Source organism: Equus quagga, chromosome 15 (genome assembly GCF_021613505.1).
Source record: "Equus quagga isolate Etosha38 chromosome 15, UCLA_HA_Equagga_1.0, whole genome shotgun sequence".
NCBI classification, from domain to species: Eukaryota; Metazoa; Chordata; class Mammalia; order Perissodactyla; family Equidae; genus Equus; species Equus quagga.
Window position 1 is genome coordinate 14,489,758 of NC_060281.1, and position 19,034 is coordinate 14,508,791.

At 42.4% G+C, this 19,034-nt stretch overlaps 1 protein-coding gene across 14 annotated transcripts in view; it reads left to right on the top strand.

The window, feature by feature from the left end:
- Positions 1 to 19,034, top strand: part of PKHD1 (PKHD1 ciliary IPT domain containing fibrocystin/polyductin) — a 412,643-nt gene that overhangs the window by 139,120 nt on the left and 254,489 nt on the right. For all 14 annotated transcript variants that reach the window (XR_006885298.1, XR_006885299.1, XR_006885297.1 and 11 more), the window contains exon 37: positions 3,180 to 3,392. Coding sequence is in view for 11 of the 14 variants with exons in the window: in XM_046639693.1 (XP_046495649.1) it covers positions 3,180 to 3,392 (213 nt within the window). In the remaining 3 variants the exon portion in view is untranslated. The remainder of the gene's footprint in view (positions 1 to 3,179; positions 3,393 to 19,034) is intronic.

The window sequence follows — 19,034 nt, forward strand, 5'->3', positions numbered from 1 at the left end:
TTCTAATGAATATTCTTGTCATTGTAACGACAATGGAAGGGAAAGTGACAGTCACAATTGCCAGTAGGTCCTTTAGGAGTCTGGTGAGCAGTGTGGTGCCACTCTGGTATCAAGGCTATCGATCACCAAAGGATTGTTTCGTGCTTCTTGGAAAGTTTACGTTTGAGTATGATCTATATGCCGTATTTCAGAAGGGAAGTCAGGACACCAATGGTGAGCTGCTGGAAGGAAGTGGCCTAGTAGTGCTAAAGGGATGGAGCAGCTGTGGAAAATTGAGCAGTTATAGCAATAATGGGGGAAGTGAAGATGAGGAGTGTGACAATAGCAGCAGACACCATGGCAGGAAGAGTCTCATAGGTGTCAGACCCAAGACCAGGGATCTACAAGCATCATTTCAAGAAATGTCACCGTGATTCTCTGAGGGAAGAACTCTTACTGTGCACATCCAGGTGGAAAACTGGATATCCACATGGGGTGTGTTGTTCTAAATTGTGGCTGAAAGGAAAGAGCACTTTAGGAGTTGGAGTCCAAGTAAACATCCTGTGACTGTGACTATGATGGTGTGTGGCTCGGGTTTTAGGATCGATGACTAGGAGGCTTGATGAAGGGGGCCGAGGAAAGCTGAAGATAAATGTTAGGACAGAAGGTCAGGGAAGAAGTGGCCTCCACATTTGACCATTGAGTCAAATATTTATTGATCACTATCTCTGCACTAAGATGGAGGTAAACAAAAACGACTAAGGGCATCTTCATTTTCTCCCTGTCGTTTCTCCAGTACATGTTTAAGTACTTCCAGATGAGATTTCTGAGAACAACAACCACCCAACTCAGTAATTTGGCACATTGGATTTAGGATGAAATTTAGCAGATGAAGAGCTTTTGTTCTTCCCTGCCCCTCGCCAAGGCCCTCCTTATTACAATGGAACTTGCCTTTGGAGCCATTTCTGACACCTTGCCCTCTCCACCTCCTTGCATATCTTTAGCTCACTGAGATAACATTAACTTAGAGATGTAAAAACAACATCCTTTCTGAGAATATGGGAGTGTGTGTGTGTGTGTGTGTTTGTCCATTAGGTAATTCAAGTACGTAAACCAGATTCTCTAAAAAGATATAACCATTTATTCCTTTGCTCAACAATTATATATTGAGTGCCACCTACCTATCAGTCACTGTTCTAGACATTGGGAATACACAAGTGAACTAAGCAGGGAAGTGTGCTCATGAAGCATGCATTCTAGTGGGGAGAGGGCAGACAGTAAACATGTAAATACATAATATGTCTGATGTTAAGCGTTATGAAGAAAAATATACTTGGGTAAGGGGCCAGGGCACACAATTCTGTATAGACTGGAGAGGGCAGGCCTCAGTGGGAAGTTGACATTTGAATAGAAACAGGAGGGAGGGGCTGGCCCTGTGGCCAAGTGGTTAAGTTTGTGCACTCCACTTTGGTGGCCCAGGGTTTCGCTGGTTTGGATCCTGGGCATGGACATGACACCGTTCATCAGGCCATGCTGAGGAGGCATCCCACATGCCACAACCAGAAAGACCTACAACTAGAATATACAACTATGTACTGGGGGGGCTTTGGGGAGAAGAAGAAGAAGAAGAAGAAAAGAAACCCAAGAAGAATGGAAACAGATGTTAGCTCAGGTGCCAATCTTTAATAAGGAAAAAAAGAAACAGGAGGGAGTGAGTCACATGGATATCCAACAGAAGAAGAATGCAGGTAAAGGAGGAACAGACGCACAGGTGTTAGTTTGAGAACTAACAAGCAGGCCAGTGTGTTTGGAGCAGATGAGCAAAGGGGTGAGTTTTGGAAGATGATGTTGGAGGACATGGGATGTTACTGGACATGGGATGGCCGATAGTGAGGGGCCTGCATAGCCCAATGGAAGGCCTCTGACTTTTCTTCTGAGATGGAAAGCTCCTATAGAGTTTGGAAAGAGGACCCCTGCTGTTTCCAGTATAAAGGCACAACTCTGACCACTTTGTCACAGGATAGAAGAGTCTAGTTCAGTGCTTTGCAAACCACCTACAGGAGGGAGACAGATTTAATAGCTCATTCAAGCTAAAGTGTTTGTGTATATGGGGGGCTTTAATTATTTTGGCATAATTGGGAAAATTCTGCATGAAATGCAAATGTTCTAAATCCTTTTAAAGAAAAGTATTATAAAGATGAACATATGTTTTATGATCTTAAGTATTTATTCTCACAATACCAAATAATTTTATTATAAAATAATATTCCTATGTTACAGAAAATCTGGATATTAGAGCAAGACGGTGCCCATATCCGTTAAGGTTATTTGATTCCAAATAACAGAAACCAACTTTCTTTTAAAAAGGAAATTTACTGGGAATGCAGGGAGTAGCTTACATAATTTGTGGAAAGTCTGGAAAGTCAGATGTAGAAGTGAGAGCAATCAGGGCATTTGGAGGGGGATTGGCAGGTGGGGGGTCTCAGAAACGGAAACTCATCTCTGGCTCATTAAGATACCACCACTGGAATTGCTGAGATCTAAACATCTCCAGTCATCTCTTCTCTTTTGCTTCAGATTTCCATTTGAAGCCTGGGTGCATGACTTAGACTCTGGAAGAACAGGACACCATGGTTGACAGTCCCTCTGTTCAATGGAGCAGAGCGGTTCCTTGAGGAAATTAGGGTCTATTATCAAAAGAAAAGTACAATGGATGCTGGTCAGCTAAAGTGCTACAAATGTCATGATGGTAGCACTAATGACACTTCCTTGTATCATGATTCTTATAATTTTGGGACATTTTCTTCTCCCTATTTCCTCTTCACTTATTTCTCAGTTCTTTTAAAATTTAATTTTGTATACGCTGCTTTTATCTGCTGCTAAATGGTAAAAATGGTGACCTTCTCATCTCTATTTAACCGTTCCTATCTTGCTGGACATTTAGGTTATTGGCATTAAAAATAATATCAATAAAGCTGCAGTGAATATTGATAGCTAACCTAAGCTGGCTTAGTAATAGAGTGCTTCTACTTCTGGGTGTCTGAGCCACTCTATTGTGCTTCTAGAAGAGAGGGCAAGATAAAATGAGTCCAGTTCCAGCAGAAGTATATAAATGAAGAGGCTTTCATCAGACATTGGAACTGGCGAAAGGAGGAGGACTTATGCTCTCAGGGACTGACCATCTTCTCTTTGGCCGTTAGGAGGCAAGCTGATTTTCATGGATCCAGGACCCATCGAGCTCAGGGCACACTCCATCCTTGTTTCCCATGGTGGAGAGCTCCGGATTGGGTCCGAGGACAAGCCCTTCCAAGGCAAAGCTGAGATCAAACTCTACGGGAGTTCCCACTCTACCCCCTTCTTTCCATATGGTGTCAAGTTCCTGGCTGTGAGGAATGGAACCCTGTCCCTGCACGGTGAGTGAGGCCGTGGGCCAGAGGAGATGGGGGAGAGCTGTGTCTAGCCAATGTGTGGGCAATGGGGAAAATGACAAAACTACTTAAAACCCTTTGGCTGTTAGTTGCTGAGGCAACAAAGTTTATCAGAGCACAGGCACTATTTCCTTAAAAAAGAAATATTAATTGTTGTAATTCCTGTGGCAGAGTAGATTATAGTTCCCAATTATATTTCCCCTTCCTATAAGAGGGTTATACACTTCCACCCACCGTCAGGTGACTTTCTGTGCCTCCCTGTGGGTGGACCACCCTTCCCTGCCCCGCTGAGAGTGGACTTAGCCAAGGACTTGCTCTGGTCAATGGAGTGTGAGCGGAAATGATGTACTGCATGGCCAAGTAGAAGTTTTAAGAGCTGTTATAATGTTTTGGCTATTTTGCCCTTTTCCCTCTGCTTGAGAATAGCCTGTCCCAGATAGGGGCAGCTCCTTTGTCTTGGGAACCCGAATGACAACACGGGCACAGCTGCAGCCAACCTACTGCTCTCACGTCTGTGAGTGAGGAATAAACCTTTGTTGTCATAAGCCACTGAGATTTGTGTTTGTCACTGCAGCACAATATAGTGAAAACTGACCGATCCAATTAGTCAGCATATACCGATGGCTGTGTACTCTGATGGCATCACAAACAAATAGAGACGACTCCATTTTGTTGTTGTTGTGGTTGGATTCCCCTCCCGTGAACAGGGTTCAGTTAGAGTTCTGCTTAGCGTCCTGTTACAGATGGGTTGGGTGTTTATGGATTTCTGGGAATACACAGGAATTGGGCTACAGTGTGTTTCTGCTCCAATTTTATTTGCCTTCTGATCACCTAATCCCACTTTGCAAAATGGACATTTTTACTTTCCTTGAGATTCAGGAAATTACTAAGAGTCTTAGGATGATCCTTAACATTAACTGGAAAATTTAAGTATTAAATAATGAGCTTTAAGTATCTTTCAGTAGATACTTATGTGCTTTTGCTTACATTGCATGAGCCAAAGGCAGAGCAAAATGTGGGCTCCAGGTAGTGGCCCAATCTCCAGAAAACATGATGCTGTCTACGTTGGCATTTCTGTATTGGCATAACAAGATAAAACCCCACTACCTATCATAGAATAATTGTTAGACTTGGGCGTGAAGCTATGCTGAGGAGTCTGCCATTTTTTCTCCGTAAAGGCTCTATTGTAAACTGTGGGCTCAATCATTGTCTACTAAAAAGCCCTCTTTGCCTTTTTTGACTTGCTATGAGAGAAAGCGGGATCTTTTTGTCAAGTATTTATTGTGTTGACTAGGAACCATCCAGGGTGCTAGATACTGGGGATAAATTTTATAAGGTTTAAAATATCTTGTAACTATCTGGACAGAAATTCAAAGTGCCTGTGCTGTTCTTATGTTCTCTATCTAAGGAGGACTTTTTTCTTCTATCTACATCAGCAGACACTAACATTGATCTTGTAACCCAGGATCCATGAGGGTCTTCTATCTCTTCACACATCAGCCATGGTCTTTAAATGTTTATTCTAGTCCGGCAGCACTTAGGCCATCAGACCAATGTGTTGCTGTTTACCACTGAAAACACATAGCTGGAGAACAAGAGGGCACAGATCAATGTTTCCACCAGCCCACAGAGCATCTGAAGGACCCTGAAGCTTAACACGGACCCTCTGGTTTGACAGCCAGTGTCCTATACAAGGCAGGTGACACAACTCCAGCTAGAAATGGAAATTTAAATGAAGAAGAGGGAAAACGCTCTTAATTCTTTTACTCTGCTTCTTTCATTCTAACTCCTCTCATTCTCACCGTCTATTACGAAGGATCAGTGAAAGAGTTCATAAATGTACCTTTATGTGCCTGTATTTTAAATGTCCCCTGTGTGGCTAAGCCTTTGTGTTTAAACAGATGTCAAGTTAAGAAAATCTCTAGTGCCATTGCTTACAGTCAAAACGGGGCAATTAAAGCAGAATAGATGCTTCTGATATGTTTTGAGAATTCCGAAAGTAAAAAAAAAAAAAAAATGTTGCTGCTGTAGCCCTGCCATGTGACTGGATACTGAGAGTGCAGACTCCTCCTCTCCCTCTGCTCCCCTCACTTCCATCTTCTCCCCTCCTCTCCTTCTCTTTCTCCTTCCACCTCTTCTTCCTCTTCCTCTCCTTTCTTGTATTCCCAGGGTTAGGTTGGCATCAAAAACTGTTTTACCCATTTCCCCAAAGCCCTGCCAATCCAGGAGAGACTAGGATCTCTCGCCAACCACAGAGCTTGCACAAGGAACACAGGCAAAATCAAGCTATTTTCCTTTCTGACGGGATGCGGCCGCATCGCGTTCATTTGACAGAGATATCATGTAGAAAAGAGCTGAGCCACTGGGTGAGAGGGATTCCTCTTTGCAGGTGCTGTCAGAGAATCCCAGTCACAGCCTGAGGCTCATCAATTCTCTCCCTTCCCCTGGCTCCCTAACCACCTGAGGTCTCAAACAGATTCACCCTCGGGTGTGGTGGTATAGCCTGGTTAAAATCGTTAGGTAATTTCACTGGCCTTTTTCCAGGGCCAGAGGTGGGTCTGGTGACACTAGGGCTTTAGGGAAAAACTAATTTTCCTTTGCTGTCAACTATGTAAAACAGTGAGAAACTTGATTCACTGCTTTGCACCCAGAAAATCCCTAATGACCCAGAGTTCACTCAGCTTCCCAGGATGATGTAGTGAGGAGATTCACCAACTTTAGGGCACAGAAGACTCTTCTTGGGGAGATTTTTAAAATGCAGATTTCTGGACCTCACCTCCAGCATCTGACTCAGCGGGCCCGAGGTGGGCCTAGGAATGAGCATTTCAATGGGACCCTCAGGTGATTTGATTCAGGTGGTCCACTGACGACACTTGGAGAAATGCTGTTTTTCGTGGTTAAAAGTTTTGGAATCACAAATCATCCAGTTCTGCCATTTATCAGCTATGACCTTGGACAAAACCCAGGAAAACACAGTCTCCACCTCATAGACTTATGCTTGTGAACTGCCCCAAAGTATCTGGCACACAGTAACACTCAAGCAGTGTTAGCTATAGCTAACTTGGTTATATTCTTTTTTTCCCCCAAAGCACTGAGTACCCAGAGCCTATGATCTCATATTTTCTTTTAGGGGGAGGGGGTTTTGTTTCAAAATTTGGCATGGGGCCAGCTCTGCCTAGAGATTTTTCTCCTTATTAATTTTCTTGTCTATCTCTTTTCATCAGAAGAAGAGCGAGATCTTAGCTCTGGACATCATGAGCTGACAACATTCCCAGGCATGTTCTGCTCTGTTCCCACCACCTAGCAAACACCTCTTGATTTTAATCTCTCGCAGCGCAGCTGCTTCCCACAGTGGATAACCGCCATTCTCAGGTGTGGTTACCCTAAGGGCTTCTTGGAAACCATTTGCATGGGCCCAGTTTAGCCAGAAGCAGAGCACTGCGTGATATAGGAGGCCTTTTGCAGGCATTTTATTCCTAACCCCCAACAGTCAGAGGACTGACTGGTGGATGCTAATTTAACTCCAGTGCGGGTCATAGAGACTCACACAAATAGGTCTGCGTGTCAGTCATATAGCTTTCCCCACCTTCTCCCTCCCACCTCATTCTTCCTTGCTGCCCCAGTAACCCTTCTGTTCCAGCTGATTTTTATCATAGATTAAAATCACTAAGCAAACAGGCTTTGCTGTTCAGCTGTCACGAGGAAAGATGGAGTTGAAGGCACGTTTCATGTTTTTCTTTTAATGTAGAAAAGCTCTCACACTCAGACACTCACACACACACCTGCATGCACACACCCCCACACGCAGCAGCGCTGTCTTTCTCTTTCTCTGGGTTTGGAAGCGGATGGGGCAGGGCATGTTCTGAATCTCTGGTGGAGATCAGATGGTTCTGTAAGTTCTGTCAGCTGCTCGCTTTGATATGTTAATATGACTCAAGGGTCGCTGGATTCCTCCAGAGGGGCGGGCTGGGGCTTGGGTGGTTGTAGTCAATAAGGAAATTTCACTCTTGCCTTTTCCTTTCCCCACTCTGTCTGCCAATCCAGGTTCACCACCCCAAACCGAGTGCCAATCACATGTCACTTTTCCAGGGGGTCGCTGTCAGCCTGGGTGACATGAATTTTTGACAATGTAATTACGGCCCTTGCTTGCACAGTGGGAGTCTGCGCGGGATGGGGGGGCTTTTATTGATCGTCCAGCAGGGAAATTTATCAATGTCTCTCCCTTCATTTCCAGCTCCTCCCTGAGAAATTTGGCTGACAGTTTCTTAGAAGGAAAAGCAATCTTATGGCCTTGAATGGACTTCTGTCTTTGTCCTTTTCAAGAAATTACAAGATCCAGGCATTAAATATAAATGACAGTTTCTGGGAAAGCGAGTATGTAGGAGCATGATTGAGGAAAACACTAGCACAATTGTTATAAATATAAGAACTTGGTAAGAATAAATAGGAAAAACACTCTAAACAGGCAAGTTTAGATAGGGTTTGGTTCCCTTCATAAAGTGGCAAGTATCTGTATTTAAATTCCATGCTTTTTTATAGGTACTGCATATGCACACTGTTATTGTAGTTGCTGAAGGTGTCAGGCTGTCGTGAAGAATGGAATCAGGGGTGTGGAGTTAACATGCGTGTAGGAGGGTGTTCCTGGTCAGTGGTTTTCATACTGTGCCCCACAAAATCCCACTGTTTCTTGGAGGAGCTTCGGGAGTTCCACAAACAATGAGGTATTTGGGGGTCAGGCAATGAAGGTTTAAATTGCTCAAGTCATTGACTCATCACTTTGCTCTCTGTCCTGTATTTGTGTTAAAGTAATATTTCATTAGAAGAAAGAGTTCCATTGCTAAAACAGTGATTAAAAACAACTCTGTTAGCTCATCCTCTTAACTTTGGTGTGAGGGTCCCTTGAAGACTTCAAGGCCTCTCTTGTGTGATTCATTATTTCCCCAAGACTGATCAAGCTCAGTGAGTGAGGAACTCCTATAGTCTTAGGAGCTCTGGATCAAACTGCAGGATGGGCCGGAGGGCAATTGGATTCAGGCATGACTGCCTCCAGGGGTCCCAATGCTGTCAGGACTCATTCTCAGTCTCTCACCTCTGGGTCTCTCTGTAATATTGACTTTACTGGTCCTACTCCTTAATGTCCTCTTCCGTATGGCTACTGCATTTCCTGGTTTCACGTGGACTTTGTTTTCCACCACCAAAGAAAAGAGCTCTTTGTTCTATCATCAGCTCCAAAAATAACCAGGGAAGGCCTCACAAATTCCAGCTTGATTTACCCAGAATACTTAGGACTATACATGGCACCCAGGGGGATGGGGCACTGTGATTGCCCCAGCTCGGGTCACTTCATCAACCATCAAGGCTGCAGAGAGAAGGCCATGTGAGCACATGCAACTCTGCCTTGACCAGTGGCCAGAGAGGCAGTGGGTGTGCATGTGTATGTTTATATATTTGTGTGAGTGTATGTTTTGGGGAGCTGATCACTAAAAGAAAGGATGGTAGCTAGTCCCATAAAGGAGTGTTGATGGGCAGACAAAACCATAGGTGTCCTCTAAGCTAGTTAAATGAAAATCGTAGGCTTTTGACTTCTAGTTCAGTGTCTGAGATCTCAAGGTGATTGAAACTGATACGTAGAAATATTCAAATATAGCACAATGTTTACTGTTGTATAGACTCAATGTGTGAAGTTGAAATCACTTGCTATTTAGGCTGTGTGTAGGCTGAATAAAACAGCTGTGTGAGATCAGGCAAACAAAAATGACCGTTAAGTACCTAGTACAGAGCTTAGAACCTAGAGGGGTCCCATCAAATAGCGGAAGAGGTAAAAAATATATGATTGAAAACTTTTACTCCGATAGGACATCCCATCCCAGTGTTACCCCAAATTTAAAAGCTCTGTCTCATGGTCTGATGGAATCTAAATTTCCTGTATACGCTGTGGTTTTTCTTCCTCCTGCTCGGAGATCTTGGGTTTCTTCTGTAGTGAAGAGGTTCTTTGCCTTCCCCTCGCACTTATCTCTACAAAATATTGCCTGGGATTTCATGGGGACCTTGGTCTGCTGTGGTGTGTAATTGGGCCACAGGGCCACAAAATGGAAAGGTACAGTTTTAGCGATGTTTGAGAGACTCAAACATTTTAGACAGAAATCTGACTCAGTACAGACTTTATTTTCCTCTAAAAACTACTACTTTCATCTGTATTTTGATGGAGCTTTTTTTCCTGTCCTTTAACAACACCTTGGGCACCACAGCTTTCCAGTAGATTTTAGATAATAAAAAGGCCAGTCCTAATTTATCCAGTTTAAAACTTCAGTCTCCTACTCGTTTACTGTTCCCTTCCTCCCTGTCGAGGCTCCAGCCTGTGGCACTTAGAGGGGCAGGGGCCATGCAGCTCCTTCGCTCTTCTTCCCATCCTTCTCATTTTACATTCTCTCAGTGTTGGGGGCATCTAGAGAGGTGAGGCAAGAAGGTTAACAAGCTTTTTACTGAACGGTGCAGTTGTATCCTCTGCTGGGTGTTGCTGCCTCTCTGGATAATACTGGCTGACTGCTGATTCTCGCTCCGAAGATGCCTGCGTGAGGTTATTGGAGCCCTGTAGGAGACCTTCCCACTGCTTCCCAGTGTGGAAGCCGCCCCACCTCCACCCCGGGTGTGCAATCCCCTTGGCTTCCACCTTGGGGCCATTTTGGGTGGAGTACCAGAAAGTTGTCTCAAGCCCAGCTACCTTCCCCAGAATCTGCTTGATCCAGAGAAAGCTTACAAATCTTTCCACACCAAAGATGTTCCACTAACCACCCCTTTCTCTGCTCTGCTGTCTCTCTCTCATTCTCCTGTCCCCTGCTCAGATAAGCATGGGAGCCCAAAAAATAGGCTGCATATGCAGACATCGAACCTGAGGAGAAGAAACCAGTTTCCCTTTGTTGCAGACCACTCTACGATTGGTACTTCTGAAACCCTTTTTCTTTGCTTAAGTGTAGAGAAGTACCCTCAGACCTCCTTCTCTGGAAAGGAGAGGAAAAGGCCATGGCCAGTTCACTCAGGTTGATGACTCACCCCCAGTCTCTGAGAATCCCTTTGAATCTCCTCTTTGTTGCTTGTATAGCCTGGGGTGGGGTCTGCCCAGGGATGGCTCAGATGGCAGAGTTAGATTAGCCTCCTTTTTTTTTTTTTTGAGGAAGATTAGCCCTGAGCTAACATCTGCCACCAATCCTCCTCCTCTCTCTCTCTCTCTCTCTTTTTTTTGCTGAGGAAGATTGGCCCTGGGCTAACATCCCTGCCCATCTTCCTCTCCTTAGATGTGAGATGCCAGCCACAGCATGGCTTGATGAGTGGTGTGTAGGTCCACACACAGGATCCAAACCGGTGAACCCCCGGCCACCGAAGCAGAACGTGTGAACTTAACCCCGGCCACCGAAGCAGAACGTGTGAACTTAACCACTGTGCTCCTGGGCCAGCCCCTAGATTAGCCTCCTTTGAATAAGCCCCAAGGAAACATCTCCTCCCTAACTGTTCACTGCTCACTTACAATGAGGGGTGCTTCTCACCTCTTTGTCTCCCACTCAGTCCTCTTGGTTGGTTTGGGGGATCAGAAGTCCTGCTCACCAATTTGCTACCTATGTGAAAGGGTGCTCCAAAGAGATGCTGAGTTGACAGGGGGAGCAAATGTTGATTCTTTTGTTTTGTTTTTGTGCGTGTGTTTTGCTGTGTTTTATTTTGATTTAGGGTTGGGAAGAAAGTAAGATTAAATTGAGGGGAGGAATGCAGGAAGAAGGATGAAGAAAATTTAAAACTTATTCATTGCTTTCTGTAATCTTAAATTCAAACAAGCTTTGGGGCCAGCTGGGTGGTGTAGTGGTTAAGTTTCATGTTCTGCTTCGGCGGCCCACGGTTCGCAGGTTCAGATCCTCAGCATGGACCTAGCACTGCTCGACAAGCCATGCTGTGGCAGCATCCCACATGACATAGAGGAAGATTGCCACAGATATTAGCTCAATGACAATTTTCCTCACCAAAAAAAACCAAACAAATTCAAACAAGCTTCAGTACAGCTTTGGGATTGTGGTCAGCTGGTATGTTGGGGCAGATCATAATTACGCAGTCAAGTTAACACTAGTGAGCATGGTTCTCATGTCCTGGGAACCCTCAGCATGGTTCGATGGCCACTGCCTGGACGGCTGGTTCCCCTTCAGAGCAGATGAGGATTGGTCCTTACTATACACCACTCAAAATATAACCAACACCACCAACAAAAAGTAAGGCAGAAATTTTCTCTGTTCTGTCAACTAATGCTTCCAAAAGTCCAAAATACAACCATTCTAGGCACAATGGCAGAAACGTATCTGGTGAAATCTTATTGATTTTTAACTAAGTAACTTAGAATTTGAAATTGTTTAATCTGGACTAAAGTGACCTTGGAACAACCCATAAGAAAGGGTTCCTTAGATTAAGAGTATAAAGCACACTTTAAGGAACTTGTTGAAACATGTTAACGTGAACATGCTGTTTTTAAGGTCTTGAGGATTTTAGGTGTTTGCATGTAAATGTACACTGCTAATTAGAAATGAGTTCTCGCTATTCAACAACCCGAGGACAGCGGGAACTCCACTTAGAAACACATTGTAAGATACTTTAAGTTTCTATATATACCTGAAAGGGTTGCATCAGTCAGGTCATTTTTGGTTGCAAGTGACAGAAAACCCAATTCAAACAAAAAAATAAGAGCATTTAGTGCCTTGTGTAACTGAAAAACACTGGAGGCACACTGAGTCCAGGTGTTCCAATGAAGTCATTAGGACTTTGTTTCTCTGCAACTCTTGGTTCTGCTTTCCCCCGAGTTGGCTTCATTTTCAATCTAACTCTCCCCTCATGGAGGCAGAAATAGGTCCCCGGGACTCCAATGGCTATTTGACCCCTGAACGAATCCCAACATTCCCTCCATCAACATTTCACATCCCTTCTTCTGTTTTTTCCCCCTTAGCTTTTAACGCTAACATATTATATCCAGTTTATTTATTGTATTTATTGTACTTATTCTAGTGTCTTTCCCAGTAGAATGTATACATCTTGGACAGAGATTTTCCTGTTTTTTTCATTTACAACATCCCCATGGCCTACAACAGTGCCTGGACTCATAGTAGGCTTTCAAGAAATATATCTTGTGTGAATAATTGAGGGAGAAGCTTGAGCAAACCTCAGGATTAACTTTGGCCCTGTTTGAGTCAAAATCCTGTCACTGAACCTGTTGCTATGACCAGGGAGGTGACATTTTTATTCGCCAGGATGGAGCTAGGGTGTGGACAACCACCCAGACTACATAGTCTGAGACTGAGGGAGAATGGTTTCTCAAAATTGGAGATGTGTTTTCTAACCAGAATAAGACAAAGGGCAGGTAAAAGCAATAGCTTGTCTACTTTCTTAAGATATTTGACAATCTGGCATTTTTACTACTTTTACTAATTTGGAATTGCAAATTAATAAGATTTTACTGGACAGCCGACACCGATATATTTCAAACTTGTTTAGTTTGGCTAGAAAAAACCCCCCAATCACTTCACTAAGCTAAACCAAAGCCAAAAGTGATAGAAACACAATTTATAGAAAATTTAGAATTAAAAAATGCATAATAACATTGTGATATTTTCTAGATTTGATTATGTCTAGAAAGTGTTATTAAAAGGATGGAGTTGATTTTAAGATAATTTTTAGTTAGAGGACCCAGAACTGCATGAATCTTGATCTGGACTGGCCACTCTTGTATAAATGTATACATGGTGGGCAATGGCCAGCAAAGGCATCAATACTGAGTACTAGGATTTGGCCCAAGCCAAACAGAGAATCCGTAGTAAGCAATGAGGTATCATCGACTAATTCTTCCTGACTAACCCATGAAGCGGTTAGACAACCAGCTTGCTTTCCTTCCTTACCCCTAACACCACACAAGACACTGGGGACTTTGCCACTTGACAGAAGGTAAGTCCAGCCTAGCCAGTCAGTCCAAGAAGAGAATAGAGCAGTGTTGTCCCAATGCTCAGGGAGAGCGTGTCTGGTCCACCTACGCTAGATCTTTCTAGCTTAAGGGGCAGATTCACAGGAGCTGCCTCCTTGACCCTTTTCCCTATCTTTGTGAGGGGAGAGAGAGTAAAAATAAAGACCTCCCTTTGTTTGGCCTAGTGAATTTTCCATTACCTGAGATTGGGCCAAGTATATCCTAGGAATGACCAATCGATAGCAACATGCTTGCTCTTCATGGGATCAAAGGGGGAGGGGCAGGAGAAGAGAGCTGTGGGTATCTCTTAGCTAATAAGAAAATTACTATTTGCTATCAAAAGCAGAGTCATTGGCATGTTATAAATACTAGTGCTGTAGTAGAATATTTAGACCACACAAAACATAAATTGGGGAGGCATTTCTCAAATTAGAACAACAGATTTTTTTAAACTGTGAACTACTTCCTTCTAAAATCCCAACTGTTGATAGAATGTAGCAAAAATACTACCTAAGGCCTTAGATTTTTTTATCTAAGCCCTTATAGTTCCAAAGTTTTTTCTGTATTTTCTTTTGACAGTGTTATTCAATGTATATATGTATCATATCATATTGGTTCTGTTTATCCAGAGATCCCTAATATGGTGACCTATTCATTCACTAATTTACATATATATATATGAAGAGACTTATTATAAGGAATTGGCTAATGTGATTATGGAGCCTGAGACGTCCCAAGATCTGCAGTCGGCAAGCTGGAGACCCTGGAGAGCTGACGTGTAGTTCCCCTCCGAGTCCAAAGGCCTGAGAACTGCAGGGGCCAATGGTGTAAGTTACAGTGAAAAGCTAGCAGGCTTGAAACCCAAGAAGAGCTAATGTTTCAGTCCAAATCTGAAGCCTGGAAAAGACTAATGTCTCAGCTCAGCAGTCAGGCAGGAGCTTCCTCTTACTCAGCCTTTGTACTGTTTGAGTCTTCAATGGGTTAGCTGAAGCCCACCCACATTAGGGAAAGCATTCTGCTTTCCTCAGTCTATGGATTCAAATGTTAATCTCACCCAGAAACACTTTCACACACACACCCTGAATAATGTTTGGCTAATAGTCTGGGTACCCGGTAGTCCACTCAAGCTGACACATACAATTAACCACCGCAGTCACTAAAGTGGATCCCATTTTCTATCAATGACTCTGTATCATACCTTGGACACATAATCCAAAAAGATAGGAAGCCTGTCTTGACGCAAAGCTTCCCAAGGGGGAATGACTAGCTCCAAGATTCATCTCTTCCTTTTAAGGTTTCTGTAGTTTACTTTCTCCTGCTAGGACATGAGGGTCTTTGCTGACATTCCGCGTCTTCTCCAGATGATCTTGCCCTTTCTCAGTCTTAGAGCACTCACTCACTCATCTTCCTCCAGATGAATGTTAGGAGCTTGGGCTCTGGAAGTAGACTGCTTGGGTCCAAATAGCATCTCTACCACTAACCAGCTGGTAGACCTTGAAAAGGTCAACTCCTCAGTGTTTCAGTGTGCATATCTATAAATTGGAGATGATTCTAAAGCATTTCTCATGGTGCTATTATGGGGTTTAAATGAAATAAACATGTAAAGCACTTCACACAAGGACAGGCATTGAGCAACTACTCAGTAAATGTTAGTTATTGTCACTATTTCTATTATATGCCTACAGTTTTGATTTGATGAAGCTGCTTCATTATTATTCTAAGGAGGCTGGGATGATGTTTATTGTTGTCCAGTAATCTGTCAGCCAGAAACCTGGTTGTCATGCTTGATACCCGCTTCTCTATCATTCCCACATTGTGTCCATCACTGAGTCTTGGTTTTAATTCTTGGATAACTCATGAGCCATTTACTGCTCTCTAACTCCGTGACAGTCACCTTAGCTCATGATGCCACCAACTTGTGCCTGGACTATTGTTTAAACTTTCTAGTTTATCTTCTAGTTGCCACTTTTGTCCCTCTGCAATTCATTCTTTACCCTGGAGCCAAGGTGATCTTTAAAAACACAGATTTGTTCATATCATGCCGCTGATCAAAACTCTTCAGTGTCTTCCCATTGTTCCTAGGATAAAGTCTAAAATTTCTAATGTGGTTATAATGCCCTGTCTGATGTAGGTCCCTGCCTATACCTCCTGCCGTGTTTTCTAAACCTCTCCTACCCATTCCCACCACAGTGCTCCAGTCTTGGTAGACTTTTAGTTTATTAAATGGTTAATATAGTCTAGATGTTACATTTTTTGCATTTTTGAGTACCAAAAGAAATTCAGCTTTATTAAGTGAATAGAATGCTACATAGGCAGGGGCTTATGATTCTTTCCTTCAAAGAGAATTCTTCCATGTGTATCATCAAAGCAACACTATTAATAGTATTGCTTTCAGCCTGGTTATAGAGAAAGAGTATCATTGAATTGGGTATTATATTCAGTATTTGTTAAAATTGGATTTTACCTAGATCCTGGCACTTGATGATTTTCAAAGCTGCTTGCCATTCTTTCCTCTCATTTAACTCACACCTCTGTGAAGTAGGAAAGACTGGGATTACTACTTTCATCTTACAGATGATGAAACTGGGGCCCAGAAGGGAGGCAACTAATATTCATTCCATCCTCTTCGGAGACTTAAGATGCATGTGGGCTTGCTTCTATTTTGTGTACACATGGCTGGTATTTACCTGTGGCAGAAAGACAAACAGAAGATACTCTTTCCAGGTTTCTGGAACAGTCATCTCAATTTTCATTTTTTCCTATTATTTTGGGATCCCAAGTGGAACTTTGTTTTTTATGGCTCCCTTTGTAACATTCTTGATGGGGCACAAAGAACCTGCTTCTTCCCCAGTTTGTTACTTACCTTTCAGTATTTTAATGGTGTTTTCCGATCTATCTCTATGATGACAAATCTACAGATTCCTTCCTTTATGATTTCTGCCTTTGTGTCATGTTTAGAAAACTCTTTCCTATATACAGACTCTATAAAAATTTACCTATTTGTTTCCTGGTACTCTTATTTATTTTATTTTACTTTTTCACATTAGTGTCTTGAATCCAGGGTCAGCAGTCTGAGGCCCATGGGCCAAATCTGGCCCATTGTCTGTTTTTGTAAACAAAATGTTATGGAAGCCCAGCCATGCCCATTTGCTTGTGTATTATTTCTGACTGCTTTGTGCTGCAATGGCAGAGTTGACTAGCTGCAAGGGAGACCACCTGGCCCGCAGACCCAAAACTATTTACTATCCAGCCCTCTACAGAAAAAGTTTGCTAACTCCTACTTTAATCCTTCTAGAATTTATTTTGATATAGTGTATAATTCAGATATATAATTTTTTTCAAATGGCTAGTTAATTTTCTCACCGTTATTTATTCAACAATGCAATTGTGGTAGGCTGAAAAATGGCTCCCAAATATGTTCATGGGCCGATTCCTGGAACCCATGAAGGATACCTTATTTGGCAAAAGGGATTTTGCAGACGTGATTTAACTAAAGATTTTAAAGTGGCGAGAGTATCCTGGATAGTCCAGGTGGAAGCAATGTAATCACACTGGTCCCTGTCAGAGGGACAGAGGATTCCCAGGAGAAGGAGATGTAATGAAAGAACCAGAGAGAGGATGATGTGTTTGAAGATGAAAGACGGGCCACAGGCTCAACTCAAGGGATACAGATGGCCACTAGAAGCTGAAAAAGTCACAGAAATGAATTTTCCTCTCAGAGCCTCCAGCAGGAAGCAGCTTAGCCAACACCTCAATTTTACCTCAGTGAGACCACTTTCAAAATTCTAACATCCAGAACTGTAAGATAGTACATTTGTGTTAAGACACTAATTTTGTGGTAATTTGTTATAATTTGTTACAGTGGCAATAGGAAAGTAATATAGCAACATTTCTCTGGGAATTTTAAATGTTACCTTTATTATATACTAAATTATTATTTGATACAGATACAGATTAATGTCTTTTATAGATAAAGAACTTTTTAGAACAAATGTAAAATCTGGCCACTATGTGAATAAACATACCAGTATAACTAATGCAAAGGACCAGTCAATGTCAGCGCATGTGCGGGGTGCTTGGGTTTATCCTGTGTTCCCAGTGAGAAAGAGATTCTTTTTTATTTTTACGAGTTTTCTCCTACCTTCTCCTCATTGGTAATCAAAGAAATGAGAATTAAAACAAAAGTGATTTTTTTCCTTAACAATCAAATTGGCCAATATTAAAAAAAGAAAAGTTGTAGAAAGTCTGAGGAACTGGCATTCATAAATACTGCTAGTGGGTGCCGAAGTATATGCAGTCTTTCTGAAAGACAATTGGGTAAGAATATCAAAAAGCTTAACACTAGGCATATGCCTTGATGTAGCAATACCACTTCTGGGAATTTCTACGAAGGCAATGATCATGAGTATGTATAAAAATTATGCTCAAGAATGTTCACATCTGCCTCGTTTATGAGAGCAAAATATTGGGAAAAAACTGGATGCGAAGAAATAGATTAGTATATAAAATACACATTTTTTAAATGAGATACTATGCCATCATGATGTTAAATAATATATAACTGAAAGCTGTTCCTACTATCCTACGTAAAGAGAATTTACAGAAATGGTATGAACAGAATTATAGCATTTTGTTTCTATATGAAATGTCAACATATGAACATAGGAAAAGAAGGACAGGAAAGACATATATTAATCTGTTGTATTAAGATTGTGGATGCTTTTGTTTTCTTTTGCTTCTCTATATTTTTATTTTAAACATTATACATTTATTGCTTTTCTAAAAAGAAATTGTTATTAAAAATTAGCCTTTTCTCTCCTCACTGTCACCTCCATTCCAAAGCATAAACCTTAGCAACGATTGTCAAAACAGTTATCTTTCTGGTCAGAAACACATCTGAATTTTTATGTATTTTTGGGGCAATAAATAGAAGTGGGTGTCAAAGACATGTTACAGAAGGCTTTAGCTCTGACCGAGTGGGTTCTGCACCTCTGACTAAAGGACTTTCCGCTACCATTCTGTAGGGCCAAAGAATGGCATTCATTGAATTGGCCTGAAACCCCCCCGGGAGCTAGGAACAGTGTTCCAGATGTTTCCACTTATCTTACAACACCCTATATCCTGAGTATTTTGAGCTTTGTCTTTTGATTTGTCTCAGTCACATTTGTAATCACAGTAGCAACAGTAAAGCTCAGACTGGTTGGAACAAAAGTTAGCCTTTCTTTTATACCTCTAGAAATGGCTTTCAATCAAAGTATGGCTCGTTGCACCAACCAAGTAATCTTAGTCTAAACCTTTGTGCCAAATGCATGGTAGACTTTTAACATTGGGAACAGACTTTGTGCTCAGTTCTCTCTGGTCGCAGTGTAGAAATGTTTGCTGATCAGCTGGGGATGCAGCCAGCTGATGTGCACGTTTAGAGATTGTTCTGGCGTGCCTTCTCCTTCCTGCAGGCACATGTTCCCTGTGCAGTCAGTACCACCGGAGATGAACCAGTAATGATTCAGAAGGCTCACAGCGCACACACACAGTTGAGTTCATGAGGGATTCCCCCTCCAGGTTTTGTCTTCATCCAAGGGAGATATCACAGCAAGTGGTTCTCAAGGGCAGAGGGAAATGATATGTGAAAAATGCCCCCATTCCAT